The sequence below is a fragment of the Podarcis pityusensis genome (genome assembly GCF_964106645.2).
Source record: "Podarcis pityusensis genome assembly, chromosome: 5".
Taxonomy (NCBI): domain Eukaryota; kingdom Metazoa; phylum Chordata; class Lepidosauria; order Squamata; family Lacertidae; genus Podarcis; species Podarcis pityusensis.
Genome location: NC_138032.1, coordinates 72,707,150 through 72,733,369, shown reverse-complemented (window position 1 = coordinate 72,733,369; position 26,220 = coordinate 72,707,150). Strand labels below are relative to the sequence as shown.

The 26,220-nt window shown below is 41.0% G+C and overlaps 1 protein-coding gene across 9 annotated transcripts in view; it reads right to left on the bottom strand.

Moving 5' to 3' along the window:
• Window positions 1-26,220, bottom strand: part of CTNNA3 (catenin alpha 3) — a 570,905-nt gene that overhangs the window by 68,204 nt on the left and 476,481 nt on the right. The window contains exon 14 of one of the 9 annotated variants that reach the window (XM_081004924.1): window positions 25,436-25,643. The exons of the other annotated variants lie outside the window; for them this stretch is intronic. Within the exon in view, the coding sequence (XP_080861050.1) occupies window positions 25,608-25,643 (36 nt within the window). The 3' untranslated portion in view covers window positions 25,436-25,607. Of the gene's footprint in view, window positions 1-25,435; window positions 25,644-26,220 lie in introns of those variants that run through there. 9 annotated transcript variants of the gene reach the window in all.

Below are 26,220 nucleotides of genomic sequence, written 5' to 3'. Positions count from 1 at the left end.
AAATTTTAAATAGTTCAGCTGGAATACCATCACTTCCACTGGCCTTGTTATTTGCAGTGCTTTCTAAGGCCCATTTGACTTCACTCTCCAGGATGTCTGGCTCAAGGTCAGCAACCCCACTACCTGGGGTGTACGAGACATCCATATCTTTCTGGTATAATTCCTCTGTGTATTCTTGTCACCTCTTCTTGATGTCTTCTGCTTCTGTTAGGTCCTTACCACTTTTGTCCTTTATTATGGTAATCTTTGAACGAAATGTTCCTTTCATATCTCCAATTTTCTTGAACAGATCTCTGGTTCTTCCCATTCTGTTGTTTTCCTCTATTTCTTTGCATTGCTCGTTTAAGAAGGCCTCCTTATCTCTCCTTGCTATTTTTTGGAAATCTGCATTCAATTTCCTGTATCTTTCTCTATCTCCCTCACATTTTGCTTGCCTTCTCTCCCCCGCTATTTGTAAGGCCTCATTGGACAGCCACTTTGCTTTCTTGCATTTCCTTTTCATTGGGATGGTTTTCGTTGCTGCCTCCTGTATAATGTTGCGAGCCTCCATCCATAGTTCTTCAGGCACTCTGTCCAGCAAATCTAAATCCTTAAACCTGTTCCTCGCTTCCACTGTGTATTCATAAGGGATTTGATTTAGATTGTATCTTACCGGCCCAGTGGTTTTTCCTACTTTCTTCAGTTTAAGCTTGAATTTTGCTATAAGAAGCTGATGATCTGAGCCACAGTCAGCTCCAGGTCTTGTTTTTGCTGACTGTATTGAGCTTCTCCATCTTTGGCTGCAGAGAATATAATCAATCTGATTTCGATGCTGCCCATCTGCTGATGTCCACGTGTAGAGTCCTCTTGTGTTGTTGGAAAAGCGTGTTTGTGATGACCAGCTTGTTCTCTTGACAGAACTCTATTAGCCTTTGCCCTGCTTCATTTTGCTCTCCAAGACCAAACTTGCCAGTTGTTCCTTTTATCTCTTGATTCCCTACTTTAGCATTCCGATCCCCTATAATGAGAATAACATCCTTCTTTGGTGTCACTTCTATAAGGTGTTGTAAGTCTTCATAGAATTGGTCAATTTCAGTTTCTTCAGCACCAGTAGTTGGTGCATAAACTTGGATTACTGTTATGTTAAAAGGTCTGCCTTGGATTCGTATCAATATCATTCTATCATTTTTGAGATTGCATCCCAGTACTGCTTTTGCCACTCTTTTGTTGACTATGAGGGCCACTCCATTTCTTTTGCGGGTTTCTTGCCCACAGTAGTAGATATGATGGTAATCCGAACTGAATTCGCCCATTCCCGTCCATTTTAGTTCACTGATGCCCAGGATGTCAATATTTATTCTTGCCATCTCATTTTTGACCACATCCAACTTACCCAGGTTCATGGTTCTTACATTCCAGGTTCCTATGCAATATTTTTCTTTACAGCATTGGACTTTCCTTTCGCTTCCAGGCATATCCGCAACTGAAAGTCCTTTCGGCTTTAGCCCAGCCGCTTCATCAGCTCTGGATCTACTTGTACTTGTCCTCCGCTCTTCCCCAGTAGCATGTTGGACGCCTTCCGACCTGAGGGGCTCATCTTCCAGCGTCATAACTTTTATATGCCTGTTGTCTTTGTCCATGGAGTTTTCTTGGCAGGGATACTGGAGTGGCTTGCCGGTTCCTCCTCCAGGTGGATCACGTTTGGTCAAAACTCTTCACTATGACCTGTTCATCTTGGATGCCCTGCTCGGCATAGTTCGTAGCTTCTCTGAGTTCTTCAAGCCCCTTCGCCACGGCAAGGCAGTGATCCATGAAGGGGCAATGCATGCTAATCATACTCTAATAATATTTATAGTTAAGCCCAGCGCTGGTATATTTTACACCTTGTTCACATTATGCTCCAAGCTGCTGTAGTCAGTTCAGTCATAACTCATATAATTCACATCTACCTATGAACTGCCTTTGGCTGAGACAAAAGGCAATCCACCTGATTTCATAACCCCTGCATTTGATTTACAAGTTACATTTGAATAGCACAGCCATGAGAACTGCTGAGCAAGAACAAAAATGCTTAAGGGGAAGTAAGTCATCTACAATTCCAGTTAAAATTCAGAAAGCCTAGTTCCATAGCGATGTTGTAGGGCTGATTCACCAGTGTGGAAAGCCAGCATGGGGAAGGTCCATAGCATAGTGTTAGAGCACTTGCTTTACCCACAAAAGGTCTTGGGTTCAATCCTTAGCAACAGCAGGCAGGGCTGGGGAAATTCCCATTTGAAGTTCTAGGCAACTGCTGTCAGCCAGTGTAGACAATATGGAGCTAGAGCAGGGTTTCTCAAACTTGGGTGTCCAGTTTTTGGACTACAACTCCCATCCCTAGGTAGTAGGACCAGTGGCCAGGGATGGTGAGAATTGTAGTTCAAAAGCAACTGGAGACCCACATTTGGGAAACTTTGAGCTCCGCCATTCATCAGACTTGATATAAGGCAGCTTCCTAAGCCTAGCGTGCCAGGACAAATATTCAGGATTGTGGTATAGAAATATAAGGTGGCAGACAAATGTCTCATGATCTGTCATTAAGATCTCTTTGATCTTTTTAGTTTTTACAGCTAGAGTCTATGCATGTCTAATCTAAAGTCAATTTATCTGAATCCAGTGAGACTTACTGCCAAGGATGTGCGACTAGGATTGAAGTTCTAGTTTCTTAGAGGCCCTTACAAGCATTCATGAGTGTACAAAACAGGAAATGCAAGCAATAATCTGCCCTCGACAGTGATTGCAGTTTGCTCCTGTGTGAGAAGAGCATTAATACAGTTCATTGGGCACAAAAGTGACCCATCTACCAGCAGCTATTGTTTATTTGGATCTTGGGCTAATGCTCTTCTGAGAGTGTTGAAATAGAAGGGCACATCCAGAGCCCTCCCTCTGTTCTGGTTTTTTAATCTATGCTTTTGCAAGTTTGGGGTTATTACTACTTTTTTAATGTAATCATGAACACTGGAGAATCCTCCTCATCCCTAATGCTGTTCCTCTGAAAGCCAAAAACATTGAAGGATTTGCTGGAGATACGATTCAAACTAGAATACAAAGCAGAGAGGTGAGAGGAAGTCACGGAAATAAGTAAATGGGAAAACGGTTTTAAAGGTTTAATTTGATTTTTTGTTACCTTTTTATGGTGATTTTTTGTCTTTTGTATTTTTCTTTTGTATTGTTTGTTTTTTGTATAAGATGTATGTGATTTGTTTTTCTTTTTCTACTTTTTTTCTTTCTCTGTAATTTTTAAAATTGGAATAAATATTCATAAATGAAAAAAAAAATGAAAGCCAAAAACATTTCCAAAGGAACAATTGCTCACAAAGCATTTACAGCAACATTTATAACCAAAATCCCTATACATGTATTGCATCATCAAGGCTATAATAAAGAGGCTCAGTCACAGAGGCTACGAAATTTAGAGGCCAGGCCAAATCTCCAGGTAGACATTGTCCTAAACTTACCCTACAGTGTAAGCAAACACACAAGCACAAAGGCACGAAGGCAGAGAGAAAATTGATCCTATTGCTAACAGTCTCGTGGGTTTGTCAGCTTTTATACCTAAGGATTTTGTTTGTTTGTTTCACAATACCCTTAACACCCATATGTCATTCCAAATAAATGGTGATTGCATGGTTCTGCTGTATTTTGTTGACCCAAGAGACAGCAATAGCTCTTTCAGAGCCCTTTAAGCCAGATTTTCAGCTCCATTTCATTGCTATAAGAAGCCTGTATGTAATTCAGTGACCCAAAACACATTAAGCAAACATGCCAAGTTCCAGCCTGGACAAATCAATGGACACATTTTAGTGGTACAGATGGATTATTTATGTCACTGAAGAGAAACTTCTGAAGGACTCTCTGAACGATGAACTGCAGGACACACTGCATGTTTCACTGGTGAAGCCTTGCCTTAAAGTGACCAAAAGAGGTCCTCACTTCCAACTGAAAATTGGTGGCGTGACCAGGACCTACTGTTGATTGGTAATTATATTTTGTGGTTGGGAAGCTGTACGTGAAGACTTTATACAACATGACAGCCTTGTGGACATAAGGATTGGCCTTGTGGGACAATGCATTATACTTGTTATCAACAAAATAAAATTAATTTGGTACCCAGGCTTCATCATTTTGTAGTATGGATTTCTGTTCGTGATTATGTGGTTTGTATAATCCTCATGACCCATTACACTGACCTAAGCCAATGCTTACACTATTAGATCTCGTAAGTTGCTTTCCAAGATCTCAAAATCAACACTACTCCTGCTTCATCCTGTTCATCTCCAGTCATATTAAAATATACATGAAATCACTTCAGTGAGGTCCAGACAAACATGAAATATACACAACCAGCCATATATTTGAGTCTTCATAGAAACCCAGGACTAATGTTTAAATAGGGTTAATTTGGACCACCATCTTGATTTGGAACAGCACCCAGCATCCAAATATAGACAGACCACCTTCTCTACCTTGGGAACCTTCATGTTGAGTTTAGTAATGATATCTCAAGAGGTAACTATACAGCCAAATTGGGTAACACCTTCAGAGCCATCCAGATTGGCAAAGCCCTGCCAAATGAGGTGACGATATCTTCAGGGGTGTTCAAATTGGCAGAGTTGGAACTGCTGTGCCAGCAATTGGGCAAAGTCATACTAAAGCCACATTTCAGACAGCTATCTTCATTCAAAACGGTGTCTAGCATCCCAACAGCAACGAAAACTGCTGCTCTCACCTTGGGAACCCATGTCAAATTTGGTGACAAAATCTCAAGAGCCGTCCAATACACAGAGAACAAACAGACAAACCATTTTCCAAAATATATAGTAGATAAGCCTCACAGCAACCAGAAACCATCAGTATAGCACAGTAGTTCCCAAACTTCTTGAAATGGTTATGCTTGTTTTATTATTTTAATCTGTTTTTATAATTGCATATTAATTTGTTGTAACCTGCCGTGGGACCTTATGGTGAAGGGTGGGTAAGAAATTTTATAAACAGATAAAATGCATTGAAAGCATTTTGGCACAAGGCTATGCAAGGCCGCCACAGAGGATGGGCATGATGCTTTACCTGGTACTGAAGCCCAGTCCTGCTATTTTATCAGACTGGAAGGAAAAGAAGGGAATGCCAAAGGATTCTCTGGGTTGGTTCACTGATTGGGGTGACTGGTGAGAGACAGAGAATGCACAGCCAGTTCTGCTTCCAGACACAATTCTAGAGTGGCTGCTCCATTGTACTCATGGGATGACCTAATAGACAGCATCACAACAGAATTCTATTTCTAAGCAGTGAACCTTCTGTGATGCAACTTTCTGTAGTGTGCTTTTGCTTCTATGGAATTGAAAAGTCACACCACACAGCCTCCACAGCAACTCGGCCAACAGTCTATCGGTAAAGGGTCAGTAACAGCAACAACTTTATGGCCAATTTAAAACCCTGTTATTTTGCAAGTGAATATGTGATAAGGGTCGATGGCAAAAGTAATGCAAGTGAAATGGTTATCTAAGCAGAGGTGCTGCAGGTTAATGCTGTGGGAGTTTCTGCTATGAATAAAATAAAATAAAGAACATTTGAAACCTGGAAATGGACAATTTTGTTTCACAGTAGCTTAAACACAATTGAAGATAAATGACAAAGTTTCGAGAAAGCCAATTTTAAAAAAACAAAATATAAACTTCTCTGCTGAAGTATACTTGGGCTGATAGCTTTAGAATATCTTTGCTATGGTGTTTTCCCTCTGAGGTACAAATATGTTCTATTTCTGCAAGGACTATAAATTTCCATACAAATTAGGGCTCTATAAGAATTGCATTGTAATGCTAATTAGATAACTAAGTCCTGTCAAATGGATGCAAAAAAAAAAAAAAATCCAATAATCATTATGCTTGTTTTTCATTATTGCAGCATATTGTTAATTTCCTCCAGGGCTTATTATTGCTTAAATTAGAGAATAGCATTTACAGTAGGATGGCACTGAAAATGTACTTTTCTCGATAGAGAAGAAGATAGGAGCTAATGCTACTAGGAGTACAATACTGATTCACACAGTCAGCTTGGCTATGATATGAGAGAATCAAGAATAATTGTACATAATTGATGGATTAGATCCAAAATATTTATATTCGTTTATCTCGTTTCCACCAACTTATTTCAGGAAAGCTGTGAAATTCTTGAACCTGTGGTCTAGAGGTAGATTTGGGTAGATGGGGGTAAATAAACTAAGGATTAATCAAGAGAAAGGTGCTGTGGATTGAGGCTTATAAATTCGGTGAATAGCTAGCTGTATTTGGGTTTGCGTACTGTTTCAGGAAACACAAATTAGGTAAATTCACACTAAAATGTGAACTGAACTGAATTTCTCCTCTAGCTCTACTCACAGATAAGTTCCAACAAAGATCCATGGTAATAAGAGTTTATAGTTGGCAGGTTCAAATTCCGGTTCAAGTATTTATTTAGGCTTCCTATTAATCCCAGATGAGAGGCTGAGTAATTCCCTCTTGGACAATCTCCCCATAGGTTTATGTTGGTTGGCTATTTTCTTACAGAGGGAGAGGTGGTGGGGTCTTTGAGTTATTTTTTATATACATACACACACACACCTTTTTCGAATAGCATGATGGTGCAATTGATACTTATTTTCTCATATTCAATGAGGCTTCCTCCCATGTAAGTGATCAGAAGACTGCTGCTTGACAAGCACCAACTACCTGCTACCTGTGCCATCCTTTTATCTATTACTATTCTTTTCATTATTAATATGTTATTATAGATTATTAGATTATTGCTGCTGTTGTTGTTTTGTTATGCATGGGGTGTTAGGGGAGGGGTAGTACCTCTGATGGGGGACACATCATGCTCCTTCCGGGGGAGTTTGTCTACCTTTGGTCCCCATCTTACGCTCAGCTCTCACCCGTGGCCCCCAGAAGCTGTCAGCATGTGACAGCGGCCACATCCCAGAAACAGCTTCAACTGGCCAGCAAAACCAGGTGAGGGTCTCAAACCCTCAGGCAGTTAAGGACTTCCCCTGTATGTGAAGACAGGCTCTGATGAGACCAGTAGTGGGTCCAACAGTCAATTAGGTGGTTTCTGAATGTGCTGTAAGGAAAAATGAAGGGCAGATGGCCTCTTGTACACCTCCTTCTGGCAACTCCTGCTGCCAAGCTGGTGCCAAATGTGTTGGTCTGCTTTTCTTTGGACCACATCAGCGAAGCCGAGAGGACAGTCTTGTCTGGCCAGCCCAACCGCCATACAAACTGCCCTGGTTCACGCCCTGGTAAGGTCACTTCAGTGCTGCTAACACAGCAGTTTTACTTCACCACAGAGGTGCACTCCATTGTCTCTTGAGACAGACAGATGTCAATACCAAAAATATTGTTATATTTCTAATCTAAACTCTATCAGATTATTTCATGGTATGAAAATACAACATGAACTCACTCACTCTCTATATATATATGAATGAAATTCAATCAACAGTAAGATCAACATAACTAGCTCAAAAGCAGCTAGAGCTCCACAAGTGATTGACTAGCCAAATCTTAACTTGGTGCTGGAATGAGACCAATGAAGGCGCCAGCTGGTTCTCTGAGGGAAAGGCATTCATGGCTGGGGGTAATGCAGAAAAGAAAGCCTTCTCTTACACCTCCACATAATAGACAGCTGGGTGTCATCAGCATACTGACAGCACCCAACTTCAAATCCAGTGGCTTTATATAGATGTTAAATAACATTGAAGAAAAGAAGGAACTTTGCAGTACCACAAACCCAAATTGCCGTGGGAGATGACCCTGCATGTAGCAGTGGGGCCAGGAGCAGCCCATCCTGTTTCACCATGTGTAGCAGACTGGGAATGTGCCCTCCTGCCCCTCCCCCACCCTTCCGCTGCCAGCGGAACGCCCCCTTCTCACTGAGTTTTGGCAAAAGGTCTTGCCAATTGTCTTCTCTGGGGTGGGGAGAGATGAGTGGCAGTACTGTGCAGCGGAAGCTGTGGGACAGGCTGGGTGCTGTCTCTTACTCTTCTGCCGCCTGAGGCAGCTACTTCATCCAGCTCTGAGTGGAGCAACCATAACACTGTCTCTAAAGAGGGTTCCCGGTTAAGTGAGGACCCAGGGTTTGTCTGAAAGGGATCTTGCAAGCATGTCTTGCCCTACCTTATTCCACAAATGCCCCTTCAGATAGCTCAAACAAGGAGTTGTGGCTGATTGTAGAAGATACCACACAGGAACCGGGTAGAAGTTCTTTGTAACGCCCCAATATGCTTATAGATTGAAAGGCTTCCTGGAGAGGAACTGCATCACTTCCTTTTTGTCACAGTGCTAATTGTTGGCACTAAATAATGATGTACATAGTCAAACAACATTACTGTAATTGACCACCATTGATGTTATTTCGTCATGCTTGCACTCTGATTATAGTTATTAATGTTGGCAGGTCATAAATGTCGCTTGCTCTGAAACAGAGTATCTTTTAACTCTGATTATCCATCACTTGTGAACGTATAAATTGTGTTGACTATGAAAATTGTGCTGCATATGGAGGCAGCAAAGCAATGAAGGGTACACATCTCCCGTTTCCATAGCAAAAGAAAGGGTTTATTTTTAAATCAGCTTTTTGTTGAGATGACATCTAGTCACATATATAATTAGAAACATCAGCTGGGAATTGGAGATGTCTAAGGGGAATTAAATTCCACTGACTATCTATAGAGCAGAGTACATTTGAAAAGGATGGATTGGTGAGGAAAAGATGCTCACAGGAAATAAATGTAGAGTCCTTGTATGTCCTGTAACAGAACCTAGACAGAGCTCTTATGCCATATTTTAAAACATTTTCTTCCAAGAACGTTAACCAGATTTTTTCATAGGAAAATGTTTTGTATAGACTGTTCTGTGGTCACAGACAGCAGCACTTTCAATTTGTTCTCTTGCCATCAATTGGTTCAGGGAAATCTTTAAGTCGTTAATAAAACTCTCAAGGGATTCTTTTCTGGGCAGCTGATAAACCACTTGGCTCATCATCACAGCCCAAGTTAAACACATACACCCCCAAACTCAAGTCGGTTAATAGCTGGTTGTGGGAAATTCTGGACTTCTTGAGCAGTGATACATATTTGTATCTCAGTGGATCATTGAATATCTGGCTTTTCCATATACTAGATAATACTGACAATAATACTGATAATACTGATTTCTAGATCCCAGAACACCAAAACACTGTCCATCTAAATATGAATGTACATATGATTAATAAACTAGATGGGACCCAGATGTGATTATTTTACCCTGACAACATATATAGGGCTGCTCTGAGGGGCATTTTGAAAACTGTATATATATTGTTGCATAATTCCTTTCCTGAGTGGTGAGACATTGTAGAAGCAATATTCGCCAGGTTTTGGTTTCATTTGTAGAACAGAGGCCTTTTTGGTTATGGTATATTTGTTTTATTTACATATACAGAAGTAGAACATGGGTGGAGGCAGGCAATGTGTGTTTAAGTAATGCAGAATCTACTACGGCATTTCAGAGCTGTCAGGGGCTACTACCATCATGGCTGTGTTCTACCTCCACTGTCAGTATTCAGAGCAATGTTTCACTTTGGACCTGCTTGTGGGCTTCCCATAGAAATCTGGTTGGCCACTATGAGTACAGGATGCTGAACGATGGACTTGGCCCTGAACCAGCAGGGCTATTTTATGGTCTTACATTTTGACAAAGGGTGGTCAGGGAGATAGAGATATCTGCCTCACCCGCCCCTAGCACATTCAGCCAAATTCCTGCTTCTCCCTCTCTCTTTCCCTATTTGACATATACCACTGCTTTTTGCTCTCTCACACCTGGCCCCTCTCCTTACCTGGGCTATGGTGGAGTGTGTCACTTTCTACATAAGTTGTGATGGTTTTTCCATTCAAGCACACTCAATAAAGCTCCAGCTATCTCCCAACCATTAGATCCCATGAAGGATACATCAACCAAACGTCCTGGGCTATCAAAAACCACTCTGGCCAACAAAGAAATAGCCTGCTGCAGTTAGAATATTTTAATTACCACATGTAGATGAGCAGTTTAAAAATAAGAAATGAGCACGTCTGAATGTGTGATAATGAGGGATCAAAATCAAGTCTGGATGTGATGAAGTGGAAAAGGTATTAACATGCATACAGGAGGGAATGCATGACAATTGAAGTTGGGCCAAATTGCAATTAGGGTATCAGAGCTCTCTTCTGACATTAGTATATTTCTACAGAATATAGCAAAGTGGGGGAATAAACCCAAGACATGAATAGGAATAGATAGCAGGTACTGAGAGCACTGCATTTAAATCCCTACAAGTAATAACTGTGGTTTCATAAGAACATAATTAGAGCCCTGCTAGAGCTTGAGCTACTTTCAGAAGCATAAACCCTCCCCAGTTCTCACTGACACTAACTTATCACCATCCTGACCTCTTCTCTAGGTATCTCCCGCATTTCGTTCTCTGGGATAACCAGCTGGCATATTTCATATGTTAACAAAACATTATGCACTGCAACTATTTAGGAGGTTTATTATAACGATTTCCAGATATACAGCACCTCCTACGCCCATTATTAATTCATTGCTTGCTAGCAGTATGAATGCTACCACACAGGAAGCGGTGAACAGCAAAACAAGCATAAATATAAGCATGTTTAGTTATGACACTCTTTTTCTGCCCCTCCACCATGAATGAATGTGAATGCTTGGATTACCATAGTTTTAGCTGCATATCTTTTGACAGTTGGTAAGGTGCAGAATAGCAGTCTTGTTAGCCCACACTTTAATATTAATCATTAAGGTTGCTTACAGCAAAAGTAGATTCTACAGAGCTAATTATTCTTCTAGATGTTATCTTTTCCTTAAAGGAAGAATGGGTTGAACTTGCTCATTCTCTCTCTCTCTCTCTCTCTCACACACACACACACACACACACACACACACACTTAACCTTTGCCTTGAGTAATGGCTATATTAGTCCATTTCCAAGTGAATTTCAGAAGAACACACAGTAGCTGTAAATAATGGCACAAATTGTGTCATCGGCACTCTCTTTATTCACTGATTTGGCTCCTCTGTCTGATCTAGCAAGCCCAGAGCTAAGCAACTTGGTGGCAAGCCACAGAGCAATTTGCTGCTGCAAATCCTTTAATTCACTGCCTTACGTTATGCCTTAGGCAATATAGCCATAGCAAGGGACACTGTTGAGTTGCCAGAATGGATAACTGTCCATTTACCCTGTGAAAGACACACTGCAGCCATCCTTGAACCGGTATTTATGAGGTTCTTATCTGGTCTTTTTCACGTTAAAGTAGTCAGAAAACATTTGCCACAGGAGGATGAATATATGCAACGGGACACACAGCATCACATGTCACGGTGATGTGTTTTAGATTTTTCTTACACGGGCTCTCTCAGGACATCTTTAAACTACAAATATAAACCAATTTAAGTGTCATGCCTTCCTATGAAAGGGACTCTAGAAAACAGTTCTGTGACTGGGGATATGTGTGCTTCCGTGGTTTTCTTTACCATTTTTGTATCTGTGCAGGGAAATAACAAATATATCTGTTGGTCTTACGGCCTACACAGCCTGAAGGCATACAATACTACATATTTGCCAAAGTCCATCACAAAACCCTTGTCTGAAGCATTTGTCCTGCCTGTATTGACTGGCCTCAAGGTTGAGTTGGAAAGCATGGGGAAGTTTAGAGGAATTTGAATTCTGCTGTCTTTGGGGAAGAGAATTGTTTTTGATAGAACAGGGCAGGCTATCAAACTAAATAAACAAGAGACCCTAGTAGATAAGCCAAACCAGCCCCATCTAGCATAGCAAAGGCCAGGAATGATGCAAATTGTAGTTCAATAATACCTGGAGGTCCACATGTTCCTCAGGTCTGCCTTCATTTATTTATTAGGGACTTTTTTCATAAAGGTGAACTCAAAATGACTTACCCAAAACAATAGCACACTTATAAATATAATTGTCAATTTTAAGGGAATCTAAAAAGAAAAATTCCTGGCATGCTACTCACAGTGATTCTGATAATTCTACCCTTACTGTCCTAATGCTAAATTGAATGATGAAATTGTAGGTGGTTATGCCTAATTAATTCTTATTTTTGTCAGCGTACAATATTATTTCACTTTTGATTGGCCTAAAATGAGCAGCATATCCCATCAAACAGATGCAGCAAATGTTAAATTGAGTGTTTATTAATCTGAGGGTTGTTTTTTGTTTTTTTAAAGATATGAATTGATTTCTCCTAGCTAGGTTTAACGGTGTTAATCTTTCTGGTCCCCCGCCCCCATTAAGCAGCTTGTCTCATTAAATTATCAATCACAGCATGGTATGAGTAAAGACTAAATGCAAGCTTTCTAGTGAGCCCAAGATAAGGAAAGAGACAGACACCTCTAGCTTCCAGACCAGAAACAGCCTGATCAAAAATTAATTGAAACATATTACACAGCCATAACATTGTGGAATCATGCCTCTGTGAAAGATATACAGAATGAAGAAGATACTATCCAAAATACTAAGCTTATGCAAGGTCAACATGAGATTTGGCATAATACGTTGAAGACAACTGGATGGATGCTGCAAAGGCATGCACACTTACTCTTGAGTAAGTCTCTTTAGACTGTATAGAACTTACTTCTGAATAAACTTGCATCAGCCAAGGATACACAACACATAATTAATAGGGATAAGGCTCTATTTACCTGACAGTGAACAGGTGAAATGACCCAAGGATAAAGATTATTGAATACAGCTCAGTATGTATTGCTTCTTTACTTAGCCCTATGCCCTGGGTAGTCAACATGATGCTCTCCAAATGTTGGTTGGACTACAATGCCCATCATTTCTGATCATTGGCTATGCTGGATGAGGTTGATTGGAGCTGGAATCTAATAGCTTCTGAAGGCTACCATCCCTGCCTTGCTACTATCCCGTGGATGGCTCTTGGACAAAGATATCATGCACTTTATAGAAATCAGCTTGTATAATTTGTTTATTGTATATAAGGAGACGAAATGAAATGGATTTGTTCAAAGGCATATAGAAAAAAAGGAGAATTAAATGGTTCAAATCCAGGTAATGTTAGTTATGAAGAAGGCTGTAAAACTAAGCAAACTTACCAAGGAGTACCTGTCCCACTAAATGCAGAGTAAGACTGGGGCGTGAGTAAACTTGGGAAGGCTACCTTTGAATATAAAGGATGGTATTCAATGAAGTTTTACTCAGAGTAGACCAATTTAAATGAAGGAACATGACTAAGTTAGGTCCATTAATTTAAACAGTTCTACTCTGAATAAAACGTAGTTGAATGCCACCCAATGTGGCTTAAGTTAGTTTTCACTAACTAGCTAAATGGCAGTTTGAACCAAGGCCTCCCAGGTCCTATTCCAAAACTCTTAACCACTATGCCATGCTGGTTATCCACACTGCACTGCCTCTATTTGTTAGTGACTCTTCCATGAGATACATTTAAACATGCCTTTTACATTTGGATTAGAGCTGTCAAATGAATATTCTTTCAGAAAACATGCATACGCAGCACTGTCTCCATTCTAGTTTTCTCTGAAGAGTTTTTTTAGAAGAACATGCTCCCAAATTACAAGAGCCATCCCGCTCCTTTGCTTGTTGCAATAAATTCAACCATAGTCTCCATTCAGAATGTATGAATACTAATATTTTGCACTAATAAAAATTCTTTGGCAACTATCATAATGGGAATTACATTTAAAAATAAAATAAAAAAAATCCTTCCAGTAGCACCTTTAAGACCAACTAAGTTAGTTCTTGGTATGAGCTTTCGTGTGCAAGCACACTTCTTCAGATACACTGAAACAGAAGTTGCCAGATCCTTCTATATAGTGAGAAGGTGGGGAGGGGTATTACTCAGAAGGGTGGTGGGAATGGGAGATTGGCAGATAGCTGAGATGAGCCTGCTGACGACTCTTAACGACTGTAATAGGTCTTACAGGAAAAGGTAAGGGGTGAGAAGGTGAGAAATGGCTTAGTCATGTATAATGGGATAAGAATCCAATGTCTTTGTTCAAACCAGGTCTCTCCATGGTTTAAAAACTTAAAACCATGGAGAGACCTATTACAGTCGTTAAGAGTCGTCAGCAGGCTCATCTCAGCTATCTGCCAATCTCCCATTCCCACCACCCTTCTGAGTAATACCCCTCCCCACCTTCTCACTATATAGAAGGATCTGGCAACTTCTGTTTCAGTGTATCTGAAGAAGTGTGCTTGCACACGAAAGCTCATACCAAGAACTAACTTAGTTGGTCTTAAAGGTGCTACTGGAAGGATTTTTTTTATTTTGACTATGGCAGACCAACACGGCTACCTATCTGTATTTAAAAATAAATATACTGCAGTTATTTTTCAGCTGAATACCTGCCATGAACAGGGCAACCATCTATTTTTCTTTTATTTCTATTTCCTTTATTTTTATATGAATTGATACTTAGCAAAAGAATTTAAACAAAGCCATTCTCAAAGAATGGTGCACATTATTCACAAATCAGTGAGGCTATCAGTAAACCTACTCTACATCGCTACATTAACATTCAGCATTCACTATGCAGGAGAATAGAAAGCCTTTAAAAGCCTTTTTGCCATTCACTTCATTTTTTTTTAATGCTATTAAAAATTCATTGCAGGGCCATGTCCGGAGTTTTTTTTAATTGACTACGAAGACATGTGTAGTTAGTTGTACATGCCCAGGAAAACTTTGGATTCTTGTTTTCCTAACAACCTTCCACTATCCTGCAAACCAAAAATGTTTTCAACAGCAGATATTATTAGTAATAATTTTATTTACCTTGCCCATCTGATTGTGATTATGTGTGGGAAATTGCAGTCAAACATATGCATGAGTGCCAGTTAGTACATGAAGGGGTTAAGGCAACGAGGTTGTCATCCTAGACTCAGCTAGGTCATGCCCCCTCTTCTCCACTTCCAGTTCCCCCCCCTCTCTGCGCCATGTAACTGACCAAGGAAGACATGCCTAAGCAAACTCCAAGCTTAGAGCACATGTCTGAAGCTATCTTTCTGTATTTTCTACCCTAGTATTCTGCCTGTGTTCTCCTTGCTGCTATATGAATGAATCCGTAAGTAAGGCATTTTTAACTGACTTCGCCGTGTGTGGTCTGTTCATTGCAAGAGGGGTAGAAAGAGAGGAGCACTGTTTATAAACAGACTAAATGGGATAAAAGGGTCTACTAACACTATACTGCTGCTTGATTTTTTGAGTTTTCACTCTGCTACTGGGGGCTCTCTCTTTCAGGACAGTTAGTTTTGAATCCAGGCACTAGCCTATCCTTTTGTTATTTACCCCACACACATGGGTCACAGGGATTCATATTTTTCCTCCCACAGTATGATGTGAAGAAATTTTGCTATTCAAAGGTGTGGGGGGGTGTCAGATTGCTGCTGAGCATACCTAAATCCATCAGCACACCCAAAGTAGTTATGTGGATCAGCTATTGATTTCCACTAAAGAAACACACACACAGAGAGAGAGAGAGAGAGAGAGAGAGAGAGAGAGAGAGAGAGAGAGTAGGGAAACAACCTCATTCCCACATATTCATAGCCATCAAACTCTACAAGACCATAGATGGAACTCAAAGCAATGCCAATGAGATTGTTCCATCAAGCAGAAATGCTGCACTCACAGAGCTATTTCCTTTCTCCTCCCCCATATGCTGTTCTGGGAGTTCTTATCTGCCTAGAGTCAAATTTGGGGTGGGGGCAGAAGACAGAGAGAAAGATCCATTGCACTAGTGGGACCTGTTGTGCTCCTGCTAGCACAACTATTTCCAGAAAAGAGAGGCCAGCAGGTGAAGACCACCACAAGATCTACAACAGTTTGTATTGTCCCTACCTCCTTCCCTCCACAGGATGACGGCATCCGGTGTCCTTTGGGAAGGATCCCAGAGAGTTTTAAACAAGTTTCTTGGTAATGACCCCCAAGTATGGGTCATTAAGTTAGCAAAGGAGGTGGCTCTGTGCCAGACGATGAGTGGGTGGGCCCTGTGCCTCAACTGTTTGTCATTTAGAAGGACAAAAGCGAGAGTTGAGGTGTGCAAGCTAGGAGGAGGCTGAACAGCTGGGATCCAAGGCTGTATGGGAGAAGCAAGACCCTCTTCAGGTGTTAATGCTGTGAGCACCTCCATCATAGGCTCGGGTTATACAGTATGTATGTGTAAATAAGCCATGTATCTTAAAGACACTACAGTCTCCACTGTCCCTCATTCTGAGGAAATCAAACCCTGGGTAAGTGCCTGGAATCTCACACCACTCAGAGATTGGGGTGGCATGCAACAAAATGTTAAATATTGCTTTTATTGTTTTATTAAAATATGTAATTTAATGTAGCTTGTAAGCCACCTTGGAATGGTTTATACCTGGGAGGTGGGATAATAAACAATTGTCACGAGTAAATAAATATGACCACACCCCTCACTTGCAATCTGAAGCAGGGCAGACTAGAATCCTACCACCTCTTTCTGCACAAAGGGAGCTAAACTCACAGCTCACACCAAACAAATATTCAAGCAGCTCACATAACTGGAGCACCGCTGACTTGAGGTATTGACGCAAGCAAAGGGTGACTGGCTGGGTTGAGCCGGCACATGCATATGTCTCCCTTTCCTGAGATCTTGAGCAATATACCAGGATTTGCCCCACTGCTGCTACTGCTGCTGCTGCTAGCAAGTCAAAAGGCACATGCCATATACATGAAGAAAAAACACCAAAGGAGAATACCTCTATGCCTCTATTACTCTTCAGTTGGAGCCTCCACGTACTGGGCCTCCACACTAGCTCTGTGCCCACCTGTCAGCAGGCCTGTCAATCAAATTCTAAATAGAAGTCATTACCCCACACTGTTACAGTCAGTACCTGAGTTAAAGGCTGACAGGAACAGCTCGCTCATGGCTGAGCAACTCCTCCCAAACCTGATGGAGCACTGTGGGGAATGAAAATACCATTTTTAAAGAAGTATGAACAAGTATGTGAGCTAAAGGAATATTTTTCCACACTTCCCAGCCTGAAATGACGAATGGCTCTTCTGGCTGGTGCCTTGATGGTGAAAAGGTGTTAGGAAATATTATTTGTATTCTTCAACAAAACTATGGGATGATCAAATGAAATAAGAAATTCAAAACCAACAAGAATGATTCCAGGGGAGGGTTGCTGTTGTTTTTTAAAAGTACTCTAACACAAGGCCAACTATGTATAATTAAGGTATTTAAAATCTCTGAAAAATATTGCCTTGAGGAGCAGCTATGCAAAGGAAATTCTTTTTGACTATTAACTAAGCTTAGAAGTTTGGTCCAGATTGTACATTTGCCTCTTGATGTAGCATCTTCTGAATAGCACATCCTGTACTGGACTCCAGGGGGGGGAAGGAAAGTCCCTTTCTACACTGCCCGAAATAAACAACTGTGACTGCAAATGCACCTCCCATTTGCTTATTCATTTCCCCCATGCCTTGCGTTTCTGGACAAGAAAGAACTGCCTTCACTGCTGCACATGGCCTTGACACCAAGGAGCCCTGGAAATGGCTCCCCTCCCCACAGTCTTCAGATGCAGTAAAGTGCACTGCCATTGCTGCAACTTTCCAATCCTTTCACACCTCCCTGCTCTCCCCACATTGCTGACACACCCTGAAGCCACCACCTTCTTGTGATGACATATTGTGTTTGTGTCAACATACTGTTTTATGGTGTATGCACGTCAGGGATATTGGGATGGGGGGTGCAAATTAACAAATGCAACTCAAGGACACACAAGCTGCAGTCCCACAATTTTCCTGGGTGAACCGTAATCATGAAGTTTGGGGGGGAGGGTTACCACTTACAGATTCCTCAAGTATCCTGGGTAGAATTGGAGTGGATGTCACTGACCAGAGCGAACAGAAGTGGTGGAAGTTTGTGTAGTCAGGAAAACAAAAGGCAGGTTGTGCACAGGGCACTGGGTACGAAATACATGCATTGTACACAAACCTACCATTTTAACTATTAATTAAAAATGTGTATTTTAACAGAACAGATTGAACCAACATCAAGGAGCAAGATGGGAAACAGAAAATAATCTGCAGATTAGACTGCTATCACTTTTTTCAGAATGATTCGTCCCTAGGCAATGCCCCAGGAGTTTTGTTTAAAGCACCCTTCTCAACTTAAACATTTTGAAAAAAGAAACATTTTGTATTGCATGTAGAGAAACATTTGTCCCTGCGATAACTATTTTCATCAGCCTCAACTCCTGAAAAATTATCGGGATATACAGCAGTATTGGTGAATATTCCTTTTCTATATGAACCCTGCTTTAAATTAAGAAGATCTTCCTGAATTAAGTGGATATTTTGTCTTGAATAGGCCTTTCCTTGTACTACAGGAATATTCTGAAGATAACCAGCTACTTAATTTTGGTGTGAACTTCTAAGGTGCTATAAAACATAATCTCAAGATTACTGTAATGTTACTTCATTACTTGAGATAAGTGGCCTAGAAAATGGGTAGCACACCGGTACGAGAAATACATAGTCAGATCAAAGTTCCCTGGTTGCTTTCAATTAAAGGTGACCTATAAAGGAAAGAAACATTCACTACTTTAAAGGTCTTTTATAATATACATGGTTTATAACTTACAAAACAAAAATCTACTATTCTCTCATACTTTTGACATCTGTAATAGACAGCCTAATGAAAAAGACTAGAGTCCTAACCCCAGCTGTTACCCAGCAGGGTTGAAAAGAGCAGTGGGGCCTCTGCTGCCTCCTCAGCCCTGCCACACAGGGCATCCTACACACTATACAAATTTGCATAAAAGTGGACACAAATTTGCATAAAAGTGGCATATGGCTATTTATATTAGATTTCATTTCATTTATGAATCACTTGCTATGAAGCATCTTGAAGTGATCCACAAGCACAAATAAAAGCCCATAAAACACAATTGCCTCGTTAAGCAGCTTAAAGAGCACATATACAAAAACAATGTATGCATTTAGATGCAAACTTTGAAGCAATTACTACAAACTGAAATATAATGGATTTCACCAGAGAGGGGAAGGCACCAGGTGGCTTGTGTGCCTGCTCCGTCTGCTGATGAAAGGAAGTAGCTCAGAGGTAGAGGATCTGCTGTGCCTGCAGAAAGTCCTAGTTCAATTCTCAGCATTTCCAGGTTGGGCTAGGAATGTCCCTTGTCTGAAACCTTGGGGAGTCGCTGCCAGTCAGCTAGATGGACCAATATAGATGGACCTATATTGCTCCAGGTATCAAAATACACTGACCCAGTGAATTTATCTAGGAACACCTGGTGCAAAAGATTGTGGAAGCTAATGGTATGGATCTGTTCAGGGTGTGCCAAAAAAATAATCTCTAGAACAGATTTACATAGTAGGGTTGTGGGTTTTTTCCTTTTGGGGGAGATGAGACATTTGCCTCAAAACTCTTGCATAGTCAACCTCTCTTCCAGGATTCACAGTGCATTATCCAAAATGAATGCCAATATTTGTAGCATTTCTTCTCCGGTAAGGATGATACAGCAACAATAACTTGTTTTATATTGGTAACTGCTAATGAATTGTGCTCCTGCTTACTCTAGTTTCATTTGGAGCTTTTTCAAACAGCAGGACAGAAAGTGTTCCTTATAAGTGCTATCTCTCTCCACAGTCTTTTTGCAGGAAGCAATTAGATTTTTCTTTTTTTCCCTTTTTTGTTTCCAATTGTACAATATTTGCTCAATTCTTGTTTCAGTAGGGATTTAAAATGTCAAATACCACAGTAGGGCCATGATAAAAATGTATGTCATACTGTGACTTCTGACACTGTTCTCTAACCTATGCAGTTTTCTCATTCATTTTAACAGTTTTTCTCTGTATTTTCACACCAGTTGAAATTTTCCTTGTAGAGGTTACAAGGCTATTTGCTTGCATGTTTTAAAGTAAAAAAATACAATATTGAATAGAACATTGGAAGGGGGAAGAGCCTTTCTATGAAATGTCACTGCAACTGTGGTAATTTAAAAATATCACACCATTACCCCCTGGAGTAAGTGAACTTCTCTGTTGGTGAGGGAAAGAAGTGCTGCAACCACGATCCTATATGGTCATGCTAGGACAAATATCCCCTCTCCCTCCCCTTCCTGGGCCATTCATTGACTACAAAAAGGAAGTATATTCTATTACTGTTGGGATGGGGGTGTCACTTTACCTGCAATTACAAATTTTCTATGGCAGTAATCTTTCTTACATCCAAACCACGTATTAAAGCACAATGCTTCTTCCAAATAATCCTGGGTACTGATTTCTTTAAGGGTGCTGGAAATTGTAGCTCTGGGAAGGCTACACTACAGTTCTCAAGCTGCTTTGGGAAAGCCATGTAGTTTAAATTTGTGTTAAATGTGCTTTAGAAGTACAACGGTACCTCTGGTTAAGAACTTATTTCGTTCCGGAGGTCTGTTCTTAACCTGAAACTGTTCTTTACCTAAGATACCACTTTAGCTAATGGGGCCTCCCACTGCTGCCACGCCACCAGCGCATGATTTCTGTTCTCATCCTGAGGTAAAGTTCTTAACCCGAGGTACTACTTCCGGGTTAGCGGAGTCTGTAACCTGAAGCGTTTGTAACCCGAAGCGTTTGTAAATCGAGGTACCACTGTATGGTGTTGTTGTGACCCTTCTGTCTTTTAACTATGTCAGTGGAGCCCTCTCCCTCTCCCTCTCCCTCTCCCTCTCCCTCTCCCTCTCCCTCTCCCTCCAAAAGGCATTGCAACCACTACAGGCAGCAGCCTGGATGTTCTCAGCTGTCGGTGTGGCTGGGCCAGGATGCTCCTGGAAACAACACTATGCCATAATTCAGTCTTTTCCCAAAGGGATTCACATGGGGGGGGGGGGAGATTGCTGCCTCAGTTAGCCACCTTGAACTGAAAGCAGCAAAATCACCTCCCAATGAGACAGCAAGGCATTTATTTTATTTTTTTGGTAAAAGAAAAATGTGTTCTGCCAGTATCAGAAATGCATTTCTCCAAGAGGAAACATTTCTGTAAGGAAATATGTTCCATGTGTCCCAAAGCTAACAAAGAACTAGGTCACATCATGCCCACTGAATGCATGAAACATATTTGACGCATTTGCTCTCCTAGGGTCCCACGTAGTTTTAATTTCATGTGCTTTGTTGTAACAGCCGTGTTTGTCCATACCTCAGTCCCTGGAACGTGCTGCAAGCCAGACACAATGATCACATCCACATCTGTGCCTGCTGTCCCGACAACCATCTTTTCCTGCATGCTATGTGCTGCATCTGATACTCAACATCAGACATGTGTCAGCTTCCTCATGCAAACGTGGCTCAATGCAACCTTTGCTGTCTCTGCCTGGGAAGCATAGTACTTGGACCTCAAAGATACTGTGCAGTTGTTAGCCTTCTGTTTTAATCAAAGTAACATGTTCCACCAGCAGCTGAAACGGATCAGTTTTATTTTCATTGGCATGAAGTAAGTGGGGCCAGTTAGTTGGCATCTTTGATGCAGGACAAACTCTTCATTTCAAAGCTTTGCTTATTTTCTTTCTGGCTGCTTTAAAGCTACCTTTGATACAGCTATCCCACATATGTCTAACCTGTCTTCTAGGTTCTGTAAAATACTTGAGAAAAAACTGCTAATGTTCAAAACGTTCCTGCTAGCAAGGCACCATCCAGATATCACCATGTTAACTACAAATACACATTTGTCTCTCTCATGCTCCCCTACCCTTACTGGGACTCACAGCAAAAAATAAAATAAAATGACTTGGTGTATTAAGTGTGTCAAGTTTCATATGAATCCAAAGTGCTTAATTCTAGTTCAAAACAGAGATTGCTGCACCAGCCTTGCAGGCAGACCTCTCCACATCTGCTTCTTAAGCAAATACAGTGGTACCTCTGGTTACAAACTTAAGTCGTTCCGGAGGTCCGTTCTCAACCTGAAACCGTTCTTAACCTGAGGTACCACTTTAGCTAATGGGGCCTCTTGCTGCCACCGCGCTGCCGGCGCACAATTTCTGTTCTCATCCTGAGGTAAAGTTATTAACCCGAGGTACTATTTCTGGGTTAGCGGAGTCTGTAACCCGAAGTGTTTGTAACCCGAGGTACCAATGTATGCTTATTTCAGAGGAGTTGGCAGAGGGCCCTCTAAGAAAGGAGAGACATTGCTCTTCTTCCCTTAACTCAGACTTCACCAGCCTAGTGACCTCCAAATATTGGTAGACCACATCACCCACCATCTCTGACTACTGGCCATGCTGGTTGGAGCTTATGGAAGCCACCATTGTGGTGTCTTATATTTTCTGTCTACAGTTTCACATAGAAGCACAAATTACATTAAGGCTGCAACAGCCTCAAGAGACTGATGGATCTGTCCATTTTTTCCTGTTATGAGAAAGAGAATTCTGCAATCATATCAATATTCTTTTGTGTGCAGTTTTAACAAATCAGTGAGGGGAAGGATAAAAAGACACACAATGAAGACTCAATGAACTGTGCATGTGTCAATTCTAAAATCAATTTCAGAAACTTTCAGAGATTAACTAGATTAACTAGAACACTGGTAGAGTCAATATGTAGAACTTTAACAAAACAATGTGGGGAAACTACTCAGATCTACTGTTACTAGTTGGCTTGTATTCTATCTGCAACCTCTCATCCAGTTCCACCTTCCCCAGGCCTAAGTTAGAGAGCAAAGTGTCTAGTGATGGATTGTACAAATCACAGGTAGCCAATGCTCAAACAACCTCTAGGTGTTGTTAAGACCGCAACTCCCATCATGTCTGGGCATTTTCCATGCTCGCTGGGGTTGAGGGAAGTTGCAGTCCAACAATATGGAGGGCACCTGGTATGGAGTGATTTCGCTTTTATAATCAAGTTGTTCTTTCCCCAAAGCTTTCCTCACTCTTACTTCTTCCTGGATCCTGATGGAGTTATCTGCTTCCAGTTAACCCACTCACTGCTCCCCCTTCACTTTGAAACTTTTCAGGTTTGGTTCAGATATGCTTCCTTTAATTGCATACATTTCATTTCCAGAAACAGAAGTTTCAGTTGTGTGGCTGGTATTTGCCCTTAAGGTTCAATTGTAATCCTTCTAACCTCCTTTGGGGTAGGTTTGTGGGTATGGCAGAAGGAGATAGGATCTGCCCATGTGATGCCCACCTGGTGGAAACTCTAGCTCACATGGCCCTTCATTGTAAAATATATGATGATCTCCGCCAACAATTCTTAGACCACCTATGTATCCCAACATGGAAACCAGAGACAGAGGTTATACGCTTCTTATTACAGGGGAAAGACCAGGAGCTCACCAAGAGAGTAGCCAAGTTCCTCTATTTGATTTTCTGCCGCCGAAGTACGCTACAGGACCCTGCCCTTGCTGGAGTCCTACAGAGGTGAAATAGATTGCTCGCCTCTTTCTTCTTCCCTTTGGCAAATGACTGTACTGTTGAAATGGCAATGAGATCGCATTGGCCTATTTATTCTGAATGTTTGTAAGTGATGCCAATAAAGGTTTGATGATGGTGATGATGATGATATTTGCCCTTAAGGTGGAATTTAGCTTTTTACTAATTGTGGGGCATGTTTTGCCCAAATTCTTATTTTGCTGCATGTCTGCACAGTATGCAATTTAATTTAAAGCCTGAACCAAGTCTGAGTAACTTTAGAAAATTCCTTACCTTCAGATCCACACACTACCTGGCAAATTTATCATTATGTATGTGATTCACTCTTACAGCATTCCCTCGAGTGTTATAAAGAGACAATAAAGTGGGAATCTATGGTCTTGCTACAGTGCTCATATAATAGAAGGGGAGTTCAGGCTGGGTGCTCAATTCTTGTATTGAGTGTAGGAATAAATCGAATGTAGGAATAAAGCAATATAATATCTAGCAATCTGGCTCACTGCTCTAGTATAAGGTACAATACACTCACACGGTATACTGTGATCTTCTTTAAACTCATAGTTCTCCACATATTAAAAAGTATAGAAGCTATGCTGTTCCAACAGAGAAATAGTCCAAAATCCACAGTGAGGCAAGACATTTATTAGAACCAACCAAAAACTCATAAAATACTGAGCAAGGTTTTGGGTTCTTCATAGCTCTTCATCAGCTGCATGTTAAACAAAGCAGCAGGGAAGGGAGGAAAAAAGTTGGCAGATGTTAAAGCCATGGAATTTGCAGCTGGCATTCCTAGGTGCAACCTGAAAACTAGTAGAGCCTCACTCCTCCAACACTCCATTTTAAGAATGAATTTAGTCAGACTCTAGCTTCCCACCAATCCTTTTTCTAGATAACTTTAAAGCAAAGAGATCTTCACACTATCACTTGCACATAAAAATATAAGAGCGGCCCTGCTGAATCAACCCAAAAGCTCATCTAGTCTAGCATTCTGTTCTCAAATGACCAACCAAGATGCCCATGGGAAAGCTACAAACAGAACCTGCTTATTTCCAGCAACTGAAACAGTGAGGCATTTCTGAAAAGCAATTCGTAGTGGGGGAGGCCATGTTAAAGGAGGAAACAAAAAATCATGTTAAGGGCAAGCCTGATTTAGAAAATACTGCCCTCACTCATATTCTGATAGGCCATTGTAATATAATACCATCTTCACACTCACTACACAATCCCTGTGGCTGGAGCAGAACACCATTACCACAAAGAAAACCATCTAATTATGTGTGTGTGTGTGTGTGTGTGTGTGTGTGCGCGCGCGTGCGCGCGCCCACACACACACACACACACACAATGCTAAAGCATCAACTGTTGGTGGATAAAGGCAGCTAACAAACTGAGTGCAGGGAAAGTTCGAGAACATTTTGATATCCTTGGAAGCTCTACTTTTATCCACAACATTGAAACAAGTAGATATTTGGTGCAGCTCCAAAATACTGTCAAGGCGAGGAATTAAATCAACAGAGACAGTTTGTGCCATTGTTAAGTGGTCAGTGAATTGCTTCAAATGAACATTCAGCCCAGTCCTATGAGATCAGGGAGAAGCAATATTTCAAAGAGCTGATTATCTCTTGAGATTAGGAAAAGAAATGTTGGCCAGAAGTAAACACACAATCCCATCTATTTGATCTCATGACAGTGATCAGTTTATATCTATTTTAATTCTGCAGAGTAGCCACAAATCCCAACAAGAGCATTGGAGCAAACATAATGCAGACAGTTCAAGGAGAACCAGAAAAAAAGCATTCATTATGTAGCCTGGTTTCACTTGCAAAACTATGTGCTGGTGCATGTTACAACAATACACAATGGACAAAACAATGTGCCATTTTAGCTGAAACAATGAGTCTTCCACTTAACAGTTGATTTTTAATTTTTTAAGCAGTGGGAATCAAGGAGTGCTGTTCTTAGATAGCTCCCTTGGCTGTGTCAGTTGGATGCATAGATATCAAATAAGCAAGAAGAGGAGTTCATTTCATATCTGGTGCATCTCTCAGCTGCAGATGTTCTGGCTTGCTCCTCTGCCTTCTCACTTCCTGCACCGAGTCCTCCTGTCTTCCATTCTCCACTGTTCTCAATCACACCATTTCCCCAAAGTCCAGCTTTATTCTCCACTGCCATGAAAAGGGAGAAGAAGTAGGAAGCAGGAGCACAGGCACCCACAACACCAGGGTCCAGCCCATCAATGTCTACCTTTGGCTGGGCAAGCACTGTAGTCATGAGAGAGCCGCTATCAGCATAGTTCCCAACAACAGTATAAAAAGCATTAAATAATAGTTGTTGTGCTGTCCTCTAAATCAAGGAAATGGAGCACTAACATGCTATAGTATCTCAGAATATCTCAGCATGCCTGGGCTTTTTTTAGGGGGAAGACTCCCAGCTGAGTTACATGTGCATATGCATATATGTATGTAAAAAGATTGTGAGTCCTTACATCCTATGCTCAAGGTTGTATATATGTGTAAATAAAACCATAGATATTAAAGACACCATAGTCTCCACTGACCTTCCTTCCAAGGAAACCAAGGGTAAGCACTTGAAATCCCTGGAGTCTCTCACTGCTTGGAGATTGGAGTGGCAAGCAATGTTTAGATGTCCATATATTAAGAGAAAAAATATTTTTGAACATGTTTTTAAATTACAATGTTTGTGTGGACCTCAGATAAAAATAAATAGCATATTAATGCAGAT